Source organism: Ptychodera flava, unplaced genomic scaffold (genome assembly GCF_041260155.1).
Source record: "Ptychodera flava strain L36383 unplaced genomic scaffold, AS_Pfla_20210202 Scaffold_30__1_contigs__length_3116999_pilon, whole genome shotgun sequence".
In the NCBI taxonomy this organism is placed as follows: Eukaryota; Metazoa; Hemichordata; class Enteropneusta; family Ptychoderidae; genus Ptychodera; species Ptychodera flava.
The window spans coordinates 315,301-330,153 of record NW_027248352.1 but is presented as its reverse complement, the minus strand read 5'-3'; the positions used below and the strand labels follow the sequence as shown (position 1 = coordinate 330,153).

At 39.1% G+C, this 14,853-nt stretch overlaps 1 protein-coding gene across 2 annotated transcripts; it reads right to left on the bottom strand.

Moving 5' to 3' along the window:
• Nucleotides 1-1,586: 1,586 nt before the first annotated feature.
• LOC139127289 (uncharacterized) lies at nucleotides 1,587-12,926 on the bottom strand. Of its 2 annotated transcripts, none has more exons than XR_011550968.1 (5): nucleotides 12,848-12,926; nucleotides 11,283-11,839; nucleotides 5,167-5,383; nucleotides 4,675-4,770; nucleotides 1,587-3,911 (listed from the first exon to the last, which is right to left on the bottom strand). XR_011550968.1 is itself a non-coding variant. In XM_070693204.1 (5 exons), the coding sequence occupies exons 2-3, from the start codon at nucleotides 11,824-11,826 to the stop codon at nucleotides 5,199-5,201; spliced, it is 729 nt and encodes a 242-aa protein (XP_070549305.1). In that variant the 5' UTR covers nucleotides 11,827-11,839; nucleotides 12,833-12,921; the 3' UTR covers nucleotides 1,588-3,911; nucleotides 4,675-4,770; nucleotides 5,167-5,198. The 2 variants fall into 2 exon arrangements, 1 of the variants encoding a protein (XP_070549305.1); XM_070693204.1 differs by having other exon boundaries at nucleotides 1,588-3,911; nucleotides 12,833-12,921.
• Nucleotides 12,927-14,853: the final 1,927 nt, after the last annotated feature.

Below are 14,853 nucleotides of genomic sequence, written 5' to 3'. Positions count from 1 at the left end.
GATAGGTTTATTCAAAGTGACCCTCCCTCTTGGACAGTTTACTAAAAAGTGACCTCCCATTCCCCCGGTCCACCCCCATGTAATTTCTGAAGGCTCCTTAATTCCTACGGAATCCATGGTAATGCGACGAGCTTCAAGTTTGTTGTTCCCACCGGAAAATTATTTACGTAAATCATGTCGAATATATTGATTTTAAACTCGTGTTTTTTTATTATTCCGATTTTGTTGCCATAGTCTATGACGATATTGATTTCATGACACGTGGTACAGTCTTGTCTTGGATTTATCTTATCTCCAATTGCTTATCACGTGCGTAAATACACTTAATCCTGTACAATGAGAACGGAGAACGGAAAGTGTATTGTCTTACATGTGCGATAATGCACTTGCCTTTTTACTTTTAGTCCAAAACATTCGAATTCTCAGTCACTGCAGAGGAAAATATTGAAATTTTAAAACTCTGCGTACGTGGCTTACGCGTGCTTACGTGGCTTATACTCTAACGCTCGGCGTTGTCAACTACTGTGAATGTTTCCTGTCGTTGTATAGTAGACGTACATGTATTGGTGCATCCACTTTGGGAAAGGTTACGAAGATATAATAAGTCTCACATTTTATGTAATATTTCCCCAGTCAATCGCCTACATATCTATACTTAGTCTTTTCCTCAGTGTACGTTCCTTCACAATGTATGTACATGTGAAATAAATACTCCGATAGCTGTCATTTATGAAGACAAAGATAGGCTTACTGTATGTAATTGTTTTGTACAATGTGTTATCTAAGACATGTTTGCAGAGCTAAGTTTAAAACTATTCGTAATTAAAGTTTCAGAGTTTGCTAACAGGACATAAATAAAAACGTGTCTGATACAATATTAGAGAACTAATAGGCGGTAACCATCAAATCAATGCTGTCACAAATAACAATTGGACAGAAGTGAAACTCGCAGGTCAGTGTTATGGTGGCAAAGATAAGCTTTATGCAATAAGATACGTGCCAACAGTTCAAAGAGATTAATCGGGGTTACAGGATGAGGTACACATAACACAATACCCAATGGAGCAATGAGGTGTAAAGCGACTTGCTCAGAGGCACAACGCCGTGCTTGAGTCGCGAACTCACCATCTTCTGTTCTTGACTGATTGGGGAAGTGTTGTTAAAAATCTAAAGCACAAGTATAGTAACTTGTCAAAACTTCGCTATGCATGTGGAAACGTCTGTAATAAAATTGAGTAACAAAAAATACATCATAAGCTTATCTGTGCCACCAAACACTGACCTGCGATTTAATTTCCGCCACTTACTGTCGGAGACAGAATGAGCTCAATATCTACGTCCTACTTTCGACAATATTGTCACCGAGACTGTTCTTTATACTCGATTTTGACACGCATGGTCGACATGTCTCAACTTTGCTACGCTGGCGCGTCTCTAGTTACACTAAGCTTATCCTGTACGCATAACAGCGAGTTTCACTTCTGCTAAATTATCGGTGGTATAATAATTTGATAGTTACAACCGCTCCACATGCTAGATTTCATGAAGCACTAGCACTTATCACAGATTACAGAACAAAACAGATTACATTAGGAAAGCTTTAAGTGTTCATTTATATAACAAAAGCATTTTTGGAAATCAGAAGAAGTACACAGGAAGCTTCAGTAAACGACTTGATAAACTTCATTGATTATTGATTGTATCAAATGTATGATTGCTCAAAAATAGCTCCATGGAAATAATTAGGTGCCCTTTGACTGAAAACACCTTAATATTTATGTCTAATACATACGATGTGGCGATTTCACAATCCTGGATGATCCAAAGTGTGTGTTACTGGATCACCACTTTACTTGTGTGTTTGTGAGATACGAGGTAATGCTACAGAATCGATCTTTTGCTTCATTGCGTATGAAGTAATGAAGCATTGAATGGTTGAACGGATCCTGGATGGAATTGTTTTTAATTATAACATTCACAATTGTTCGTGATGATGTCACGTCACGTAAACCTGAATAGACATTGTACAACGTGGTCTTGTCAGGTAAAGCTTAGCTGTTTTCTTTCATGAATCTTAAAAGCTACAAAGGTAAACGGGTTGAAGAGATACCCTATTTAAAACATTTCAATCCTACATTTTTTCTCATGTCATAAAATTAACGTAATGATTTTGCGAAATTTTGCTGTCTTGGATTGGTCACACTGAAATGAAAAAAAAGTTCCCAAACGACAGTACCTATTCCCCGCTTGTCAACGAAACCAAACAATAATTTTTTCTTACGCCTTACCGACCTATCATTTTGCAGAACAACTCGTCAGAGGGTTAGACGCATTTTTCGTTGTTTCATTTCAGAAATAAGATGTCTCCAACTTATGAAACGTCTACATTCTGTACGTTTTGTGATATGGTGATATGGAAATTGTCAAGTAGGATGTGTGGTAGATGACATCTTTAATTTCACACAATCTATGATAAAGTAGTCAAAATGGCCGCCTCGATGTAAACAACCGGAAGTGCACTCTTTTCAAACGCGAAGGTGTATAGAGATTCCATTCTAAATACATTAATGTACAAAAGTTGGTCTGAATGCTAGCTTTGGGAGTTCTCCCTACGCTCGCTATAAGTGTACACTGTCTCATTTACAAGGTCTATGTAGATGTGATGTGTTTAAATATTGTCTCGAAACAAGGGACAACCATAGCTCTATTTAGTATTTTTTTGAGATGTTAATATTCATTCACTGAACTAAAACATGTAGGCAAACATAACCAGTACATGAAGTTTTCGTAAAAGACTTGATAAACTTCATCGATAGGAGCTCATCTTTAAAAATCTCAGTTTAATTGGAACGATCGGATGCCTATTTACTGAAAAATTTCCTATGAATATTTAGTGGTCATCTCATAAAGCAGGATGATCCTAATCTTATATCACCGAGTCAACACTTTGTCTGTTTGTATGTGCGGGACAAGGCAATGCCAAAAGAAATTATATTCAATGAATTTTGAAATCGTATAGAGCTTCAGAATTGATGATCTAGAAAAGCCCCACTTTCGCAAGGGAAGTATCAACATAAAGTAAAATTATATAGTTACATATATTCTCATTTGCAAATGTCGTATATAGTTACGTATATTCTCATTTGCACATGTCGTATTCTTTTGTCACATTCTGTAGGTACAGAGAAACATGTAATGACATTACGAAAAGTGACTGCCACCACAATCGAACAGTATGCTCGTTGTCATTGAAGAAATAAATGACATAAGTATCTTGAAAGTAGCATAGTCCTAAAAAGCAACTTCAACAGCAAAACTGTTGAGTGAGAAAACTGCATGACAATATACCATCTTGCGGTTCAGCGGTACCGTCTAAGAACTTTGCCATGAAATACACGATATTTTATGCAGCAATTGTAAAATTGATGATGTTTGGTTATTCTAGCAATAGTTTTTTTTTATCGGTAGAAATCAAGAATAAACTGATTGGTAAAGAAGAATTCAACCGTTGCATACCATTTCACATTTTCCCTAGTTAACACTGAGGGTTTCTGTAGTTGTCCCTCTTTTGCCAGGTAGTGGTAAACGGTAACGGCGGGCATCATTATAATTAGTCCTGCAACTGTGAAACCAGTGGCGAGATTGAACAGCGGGCGCCAGTGAAAGTATGGCTTGGGTACAAACAGAGTCCAGAAAATCGTTTCAAGTGGAGTTACGAGAGCCTGCGTGACTACAAGACAGACGGCGCCATCACTGTGCCTCAGCAGTAGAAAGCTGAACGTGTTTGCTGCAACGTAGCTGACCACAAATAACCATGATCGACCGATGACTGCAGAGCAGGTTGAGTCAGCGCCATATTGACATCGAAAGCCGCTTGTGATTCTTGACCAGAATTCTTTGGGCGTCGATGACTTTAGGAAAGTAAAGCAATATTGGTGTTACAAAAACAATCAACAATAAAAATTAAAGTACTATCAACGTTAATTTTTCAACTGGTTAAAAATGTTATTTCCCTGTCAAACGTCGGCGCTTTGACACACAATTTCGTCAATAGGATTCAATATGATTAATATTCGATGATAAATGAAGTATTCACCATGATTGACTGACGTACAGAATTCTGTGTTCCGTCCTTTTCGATAACGAACGCTCATATCAGTGACATAAGACAATGTCTCCTTTATCACAGTATACTAGTACTCATTGGCAGGGGGAGACACACAAACAATGGACGGATAACTGTACTGTTAAATGAATCCCTTAAAAAAGCTCATTATTACATGATTAATTGCTCAGGCCATTTTCAAAACTGGAGCATTGAAACTTCATTTCAAGCGCTTTCTTGCAACAGGTGCTGGCATTTTTGGACTCTTAAGATCATTTTGTGTTTTATGAATAAAAAATTTAATAAAGATCAATCATTCATGTGTGTTTACTCAAGCCTTCAATGTTCTTTCATGCATGTTAATGTCTTTCAGCAAAACATTTACCAGCTGACTTTTAATTTACCTTCAGTCGACTATTTCAAACGTCAAACATGTTCCCTTGCGTAAATGTCCCGAAGCACAATCGGAAGACGTATATTACTATTTTGATATTTGATCAGATTCTGCCTTCTTCTAAACGCTTCAGTGTAAATCGACAAATTTAGAGTCTAAACAGATTATTACTTACCACGCCAAAGTGAGGAATGAAATCTGTCCAGAATAACAATGTTACAACGATCAACTGGAATGCGTTCACCCATACATTGACCAGTAACGACGATGCCTACAAGAAGTGAAAAACAAAATATACTAACTCCGTTACGATTCGTCTTTTAAAACAAACTAATTTCGTCTTTTCTTCAGTACATGTATTTTTCACTTCAGCCGTTAACACATGAAAATATGGAAAACATGCAACACCTACGATATCCGATAGACAATTTTGACGAACCATAGAGAACTGAGATAACAAAAAATGGAAAGTTGCTATCATGTTATTTTATTGAAGTAATGAAGGGTTAATTTGTGACAGCAGTGAGCAAGTGTGTAGCAAATAAAGCGGCATAGGAAGACAAATTGGTTTGTAGAAAACAGGAACACATAAAATAGAAACAAACGAAATTTGAGAAATTTGACTTATAAGCAGTCATTATTTTTAAACGTATCAACCATTAATCACCTCTCCTTTCATCACTTTCTCCAGCAATACGTTCATAACAGCGAGTGGTAAAAACCCGACCAGGAAAATGATTGGCCATAACACTCTTTCTGCTGTTGATAAACCTTCGTCTCCTGAAGTGCTTCCTTCATCATCGATATTGAAAATAACAGGCTCCATCGAAATGAACAGGCCGACCATACAACCCCAGTACATGCTAATCGTTTCCATCCAACGCCTGAAAGAGAGAAAAAAATGCTTAAAAGTGTCATTGAGTCCAGGGCGTATTAACGGTCTAAACGTTACTTACATCTGTGGTTGACTGAGCCAACTTGTCCGATAGGTCTATTCCGCAATAGAGTACACACGTGAGGAATGTTTTATTCCAATATGCATTCCTTGCTGTGCCGTGGATTATTTGTAACAGACATAACATACTGATCTTAAGTCTTCCAAATATGATTAGACGTAACAATAAAAAGAGCTCATGATATAACACTTTAGTGCAAAGCGTATTAAAAGATAAGCCATATGTTTCATATGCCGTTCATACACAGGCCATTGAAACGTCTCTGAAACGGTTCTGGGCCAATACTGACACAGAAAGTTATGTGTGGACACTCCGAAGTGGTTCTGAAGCATTTCAGATTTGAGACGGTTTAGTCGGCCCGACCAGAGCCGTTGTAGGGATTAACTCTATCCGCAAATCGCTGTGTGGACAGACTGAGCCGCTTCAGAAGCGTTTCAAACGCCCTCACGCGACAGGTATTTGTAACATAAAACAAACAACAACCAATATACAATATTCACTTTCGCCATGGCTGCCGAACACAGTACTACATCTCGCGGTATACTGGTCCGACGAAGAGATAAGCTTGCTACCAAAAACCCTATCAATTCGACCAGAAAAAAATAATTACGATTTGAAAAACGTCGAATTAATAGGAAATTAAAACTGCCGAAATAATTTAGTGGTCGAATTTAATTTGGAACGACGAGGCTGAAATTTAAGCGAGACATGTTTGCCATGTTGAGACTGCTTCAAAGCATGGACTGAAATTTTGTGAGGTTGACAAATTAGGTAACAAAAAAACCTCAAACGCACGTTGGTGTCACATCAAAATCAAAGTGGCCGCGATTACAGACGGAACAATCTGTGACACTGCCACCGGCCGCTCGACGGACGACACGTAAGTTGACATCGTGTGCCAGCCCTTGGAAATATATTGTAACTCCTTGACAGGCAGATGAGATAGTCTTATAGCGTTTGATGCATTGAAAGTTTGTAAAAATAATAAAAAATGACATCACCGATCATAAGAAACGTGGTGTTGTAGTAGTTTTTAAAAGAAGACTATGATGACCATATTTCTGTAAGTATTATCTAACTTTAGAAAACCAACATCTGAAGATTTACTTCAACCAACACTTTTGGATTTGTTCTACTCTTTATTATAAGATTAGTCGAATTTCTGGAAAGTAGGTGTACATGTTAGATGTCTATGTATCGTCTACACCGAAGTCATTTCCGAAAGAGTATAATCAGTTCGCGACAGCGTAAACCTCTCTCTCCCTCTCTCTCTCCGGCATTTCAATGTTTTATATTGTCGACATTTATATATCAGTCTGAAGTTTCAGGTCAGTGCTCGATGCAAGTAGTTGATGTCAATTTTTCCGTATCGGGCATGGTCTCTATCGTCACTCTAATCGTTAGTGTTTTCCTGTTATAATATTCCATATCAAACTCAAAACACAACGTGAACAACGCTGATAATATATTGCATCTTTCGTATCGAAAACTGGTAAAGTTCGTAATTGGTGACATGTCACGGCCTGGAGAAAGTTCATCACCATCGATCGAATGTCCATGGCGCTTTTGCTTCCAAATAGACATATTGAAATGCACAGGGAACTTCGCGGTATGGCAATTATATGAATTTTACCGTGAAGAAAGTCTGTGACTTTAAACTGGCCGTACAACCAACAATAAACATGGCGGAGCAATGATACCGATTTCAGAGACTTCGATTTTTTTTCATTGCGACCTCGACCGCTGGTGAGAGCGAGTCGTCTATTTTTTTCCCACTGGCTATTTGGCTTTAAATTTTCAATTGCCATCATGTGCTAAGTTAAAGCTAAAAACAAGACGGGCGTTCTCTGTAAATCAATAAGCCTTTTGAATATGAAAACATCGGACATCTGAACCTCAACACGCAGCTTGAAAGTTGTTCTCCGAATCAGGACAGGGACATCGGCCCGGTACATCGGTGAGGCCGGATTTCAGGTAGTAGCTATGAAAACCGACGGCTCGTTTGTTGTAAGAAACCATGCGATGTACGCTCCCTTGGGCCGTGGAATTTCGCCGTAGCGCCTCTACAGACTACACCGTTTATTACCTAACCATGCTATTAAACAATCACACGATAGTTCAGTAACATATATCTTCATTAATCTACCGATCATCGACCGTCGAACACTTCGAAAACAATAGTCGCGGTCACGGATTCAAGGACGTTCACAAGAAGAAACTATCAATAAGTGGCGCGCAGAATTATTTTTACTGGTTTTAAGAACTTCTAAAATAACTTGTAATCTGTATATCTTCACACATCGAACCGATATTGTATACCTATCACCGTCGAAGTTTATGTCTTTCACTGTAGAGTTCTTTTTATCCAAAACACATATTCAGAAGAGTCCCACAGAGCAGTCAAATGAAAGGATAATTGCTTCAAACGAATGAAATTGCACGAAAGAATGAAAATCAACAGCACACCCTGGACGTGATTTAAAACAATAGCGCTTGTGAATAGGACTATTCTATTTGAGTAAAAAGTGCCGTTTTTCTCGCAATTTTAGCAACTGTAACGACCCTTTATTCTTTAATACCTTTCCATAATTGAATTAAACTAGGTTTAGGGCTTATACACACAGTGTACACTGATGTACAGAACTTTAAAAAGTATTCTGCTGGGAACGAGCAGGGGTTTACACTCTAATGGGCGCAATAAAACATTGGTCACGTCATAGGTTCAAGGACGTTCACGGGAGACACGATGGCAAATAGTGCAGTGTTGTAAAATTGCTTACTTAGACTAGTTTTGAGAACGGTACAATATCTGGTCATCGGTGTACCGCTACCTGTGAATTGAAACGACAAGTGTAGACCTATAGCTTCGAAATTTTATGGGAGAGACACCACGACTGAGATCGACAGTAGCACAACCAACTATTCCCAATTGTGCGTCCGTGTTTAATACAGACATCTCTGTAGGTGATTCTGGTTTCTCAATCGAATCAAAGGCCGACATTGACAAAATTGACATAAAATAAGTCCGAAAAGTTATGTTTTATTCAACTAACTGATTCATCTCCTTTGATATCCCCTAAGGTACATGTAAACAGTCGGGAAAGACTGACATCGATGTCTCCCGGGCCTCCATTTCTTCACCGTTTTGCAAAACATCTCATCAACCGGACTCATGGGCAATGTCTTTGTACGTTGGTCAAAACTAATGACACTATAGGGTCAGGATGTAACATCGGTCAAAGTAATATTGAATATGGAAGACGAAAATGCTTTCATCGATTGACAAAAATGAGAGGGAACGAGTCAGTAAATATCGAACCATAAAGGGGAGATCGAGACTGCCATCCCCCATGATTAATCAACTGGGAACAAAATATATTTTTCGATCAACAGACTTACACAACCAGAGACAGCATTTTATTCAGCTTTAAAATAAGTCACCGCCTTTCCTATAATAACACCCCGTTTGCGTTCGATCTACTCTGCTCTGTCCCCAATCGGTATGGCCGTCCGGGTTTCGCCTGCCGTACTGACTGATACATGGTTATTTCTTCACATATTTTTTCATCGTTTGGCATAAAATACAGCATCTCTTTTGGTGCACAAGGCAAATCAACGTTTAGAAGGAAAGTCACAGGAGGTTAGGATATTATATACCGTAGGTGAAATTAGAATGGAATATTGAAGATGAAAAGACTTTTATCGGTCGACAAAAATTGCCATAAACCGAGAATTGAGATTGTCTATGATTTATTAATTGGGAACAAAAATATTCGATTGAGTCATTAAGTTTGTGTTTGATTCGTTTCAAAAATGTGATCCTACATTCTTATCCGATTGTTTGTGTTAATAAAAATGTTTGTTTCGCCTCGGATATTTGTAGGGAAGTTTGGATTAGTGTGGACGGTAATGTTTTGTTTGTGTGGGGAAAGCTTATGGCGAGGCGAAACAAACATTTTTATTAACACAAACAATCGGATAAGAATGTAGGAACACATTTTTGAAACGAATCAAACACAAACTCGACACAAAAACATTTTGGATAGTTAGGTGGGGAGCCTCTTTCACATTCTTTACAGCCAGTACGACGTCGTCCATTTCAGCCATCTTGTTACAAACAATGCTTGGCCATACACACCTTTTGAACTCGAGAGGGCGCATTAAGACGTCTTAAACATCAAAACAATGGCTTAATTTTGTGTATGTGGACGCAAGCGGACTCAATCTATTAATCCCCTGTGTTTACAAATCACAAATAGTGTTGCAGAAGCGTTTCAATATTTCCCTGTCTGAACATAGTATCAGCATGGATGTAAAAAATAGAAGGATACAGGACACTCCTTTGATCCTTTGTTCAAGGGATAGTTGCCGCCGATTCGTTATCTCGTAATCCCGTAACGGGATTAGCGTGTTATTTTATTCATAGCGTGCCTTCGGGTTGTCATCGGTAAACGTCGAGTCTTTCCGTGCATTACCACAGACAGCGTAAAAATAGCGTCTTTCGTGCCAGTAATGTTGTTGTAGCAATACTACGACCTTTTTCTATCTTAACGATGATGCAACTCATCGAGGAGGAACACAATCGACTACATAGCTCCTGGCTCACTTTCTGTCTCCTGTAAACACGGTATAACAAGAACTGCGCATGTGTAATAACCTTTCCCCTTCTTGAACAATGCGTCAACCCGTGCAGAATGGTGACGGGACGCAATGAACTGCGGCTAAAAAATCACCAGGGAATTTTCGGCCAGGTACTCTGATCGATAAACATGACCAGACCGGAAAGTCTATATATATGACTTTAGTTTTGGCGTAACAGTTCTTTCAGCAGTGTCTTTGAACGTCTGGAAACGTGACTTCAAACGGGTGAACCATGGCCTGAACGACGAACGCATTTGCACGCAATCCTATGGGGACGAACTATCGGCGTACCGCAAATATAGCCCAACTTTAGAATACGATAACTTCAACGGCCAGGCGAACCAGCACTTAGGACAAACATTTTTTAAGCGTTCATACCTTGAACCTTCTAATTAAGAAAAAATCAGACTCCGCGGTTAGATACTTTGTAAGTTAGAGTAATTTTACGATCAGGGGACTTTATCCAAGTCGGTTCCAAAGAATAGTCATAACTTGGTCAAATATGCGTCGATTTTCTCAGTCTTTGGTTTGTTTGAGCTCTGTTCAGTCTGGGCATTCAACACAAGCAATTTCACAAGTTTGAAAGTTTTTTTTTATGAATTTGGCAACAATAATTTGATGTACATGATATTGTGAGTGAAGTGGGTGTGTCCGAGCCGTCCTGATCGCGGCAACCATGCCACAACTTCAAAGACCAGCGTAGACAAAGAAATAACAATAGGTGTGAAAGGGATTATAGGGCTGTCCTGTATCCTTCTATTTTTTACATCCATGGTATCAGACACTGAAACAAAACAATGGCATTCATTGCTTGCTTGCTTGCTTGACTTCACTACCCGGTATGTTTGCTGCCAATCAAAAACGTTGTAAAATTGCCCAAAGTTCATGTTTTAGTGAACTAATAAGGAAGTCTTCATTTTATACTCTGCGTCAAAATCAGTGGACATTGCCAACTTGAATGCTGCACAGTGAAACGTATTAGGAATTTTACCGCCTTTTTGCGGAATAAGCCTTTAACAAATATGTCACCAAGCCTGACCGTATATAATGAGAAACTCAGAATGATCATACACGCTTAGGGGTGATTTGAAATAAGAAAATGCGCTATTTGTCGTAATCTGGGTTCAAGAAGAGCATACGACAAACAAAATGAAAGATGTTATTGGATTAGAATTGCTACACCTACCCTGTCTTATGATGACGTAACGTGCAATGACCGTAAATGGAATGATTGACGTACTAAGGATGGCCTGTAGAGTTGGTGAGGTTCTGGATGGGTCGCTGGCGTACACGATCATTAACCCGTTGAGTGCGTTCAAGCAACCGGCTGCCAACACATATTTAAGCGGGGCCCTCAGACGCAGACTAACGCTACGATCGAAAGCCTTGGTGATTAGAAGCAACGCGAAGAAGAAGAAAGGGAATATCAATGATGACGAAAACAGCAGATAGTATGGATCACTCTTATTCTCAAGTGACTGTGAATACAATGGTAGTGTTACAACCATGGCTACATTACTGATGACAGTAGCTACCGTCAGGAAAACAAGGAAACACGTCTTGGAACAGGAAACATCGCCCAGCGAAGACAAAACTGGAAATCTGGTCCCTGGACGCTGACTTTCCTGACTGCTTGTCCTTGTCGTCACCAGGTATTCGTGTTCGTCGCTGGTATCTAGCCAAGGGTTACTGTTAATATTTTCATCATGAATCTTTGACTTGGACGCCATGGTTACTGCCACTCTAATGTGAAAATGAAACAAGAATGACAGGAAAAACTATGCCGGTTATTATTAAAATTCTACAGCTCTACCTTCCAGAAGTATTATATGGTCAAATTTTATCTTTCTGACAAACATAAAGCAAACAATTGTCACTTGGTTTGTTTGCTTTCCCTACGCCACAATAGACTCGCAGTTTCTCCGGTCAGCTCTCGAGAAACAGTGAAGTAACTGACTCGCATGCTTTTGTCAAAAGGCAATTATGACCTCTAGCTCCATCGTCCAAGGTATGAAGTAGTAGTTAAAGTTGTAGTTCAATACCCTTATTCAGATCAAATCAACGACAGAAAGGAGTAGATCGATGCATGCAAAAATAAGGACTGGGTAACTGAGAGGAATTTTGAAAATCGGTGCTGGACTGCCCCTATTTTGGTTAAAACTTTCAAAAATGTAAAACAGTTTAAGGGATTAATATGCAAGGGGACATTCTTTCCTGGTGAGGTCGCCCAGAAAGCTTATGTTAAAAAGAGTCAGATTCAACTCGATATCACTCAAAGAGTAACAAAGTGTAATGCATAGTTTTTACACATTTACAAATCGTTATATATTTACGGTGTCAACAATACGCTCCTTGACCATAAGAAGATGTCCGTTTCGAAGTTTTTTTTACTGACTACCATTCAATATAGCGCAACAAATGCAAGTTGAAGTACACCATTTTAACGTCCGGACGTTTGAGGAGATTGACATTATACACTCTTAATACAAACACAGACGGAGATCATTTTATTTTGATAGATTATTTGTTTAATGAAGTTGACAAGCATAGTGTATACCATTCTACTCTATCTAGTACTTTGGTATGTTTAATGTATTTTTGTTTGGCTCAAGAATAGCCGGACTGTCAGGTGTAATTTTACATATTATCACGATTCCTACGGAGCCTTCAATGGCAACATAAATTAACACGTAGCTACCAGATGGTCATTCACTGAGAAATAATGTAAATTATTACCTGCAAATACGCAGCCCGATATCGTATGTGGTATTGGCCTTGGTGAATCTTTTGACGGACGTGTTGAGCGTATAACCACTCTACAAATAATTGTGTCGTGATATGCATATTAAAGCGGACAAATGCTCTCTGTAATACGCCCACCGTCTTAAATATTAAACCACACTCCCTACGTCACATATTGTCCTCAGCAGTATTTATTTCCATCAACTCTTCGATGTTCGTAGTTTCTGTCGGCGGTTCTGACTTTACTATATTTTGCAGTTGATATAAGTGTGTTTCAGGTCTGAGAGGTATAAAAAGTTTGTCTCCATTTTTCAATGGTAGTGATACTTCCTATCTGCGCAGTCCCTGTTAACTGCATAGCAAAGGTTTCAAAGCTCACAATAACAAGGCCTAAAACAAGGGCTTAAACAATGCATGCAAACACAAGAATTCGAATCTGCAATCTTTCTCTCGACAGCCTTACACGCTAACCACTAACTAACAAAGCGACTTCAGGTAGCATAGGTTTTGAAATCAAAGACGAAATGACCTTGCTTGCTGTGACAAAGTGACTTCTGTACAATACGCAAATCATCATTGATCACCAGCGATTTATATCTGTTGGCTTCAAACAATGGAAAGAAAGACTGGTTGGTTTTGCCAAACCCAATGGTTAGGCCGAACAAAAACAATTGTGCTATTGCGATAACCCGACCTACCCTATATTTTACCAGACGACCCTACACTTTTTAGAGCTACGTAAACACGGAACAAAGGAATGAAAAAACCGTAAAATCACGCGTTCGTCACTTGGCATATGAGTTTTGCTTGAACAAGGATGTCTTTTATGTTTTTATTCCTTTTATATGTATGATGAATTTTTCTGGAAATATTGTGGGCAGTGTTTGACCGCCCTGAACCCCTGAAGATATATATTTAAAAATAAAAATATTTTGGGAAAAATCTTCCTGCCGACCTACCTGGACTATTTTTGAAACCATGTCATCGGAACAGCACAATTTATTTTTTGGCCTTAGGTACGTTGCGTCCGGGGTCGGCTAACTCATCCTGTGAACTATGTGATATTGTGACTGTGTGTATTTAGTCAGATTACCATCGCCCTCTTGTAGTTTCTGGTTTGGAATCGCCCGACCTACGGCCTCGGCGATTCTTCACAACAAAGCCCTGGGTGTTGGTCGTTATCTTTTACATGTCAGATGTTGTCATGTTTGGAACCGGTGACCTGCTAACCAACACCTGCTATCGCATTTGAATGTGTCAAATCGATTTATGTGTATATTGAGCAATCGTACATGTATGTATGGCAAGCAAAGGCGTTTCTAGGGGATATTTGCCCAGCTTACCGTTGTATAAAACGAATGATTATTTTCGAGGTGTGCTGGAAGTGTACGGCACTATCAAGTCAATCCCACTATTAGGGATATATTATTTATATGACGCTAAACTCGTGGAAATAAAAATAATCGTTAGACATGATCGGGTCATTGCTAGACCGATAGTGATAGTCGTCAGGTGGTAATTTTTATCTCCATTGGTTTGCAGAACTATTGCGCATGCTCTGTCTATTCTTGCCATATCATGTAAATCTCCGCCAATAAAGTGAAATGAAAGTTTACCAGTAATAGCGGGATTAAAATGATAAGCAGATAGTGGGATTCCCGAGAAAAGTTAAAATAGGGCGACTCTGCTAATAATAATAAAACCATCTGGAGTGGACGAAATCCTAAAGACTGAGTTACAATCGAGCAACACGACGAGCAACGCAGCAAGCAACTCGAGTTGCCCGCCGCGTTGCCTCGTCTGCATCGTCGCGTCAGGTCAGACGACGTCGCCTGGAAAACCGACATTTCGGAATTGCCTCGTGCACACACTGCGTCGCGTCGCCTGAGGAAACCTTTAACCTCTACTCATGCTTCCGTGATTCTATTTCCGCTCATTGATCGTAGCTTGTCGGTGCATTTAATTTACTAATCTAGAACAGGAACGATACATAATATGAAATGCAGAAATATCAA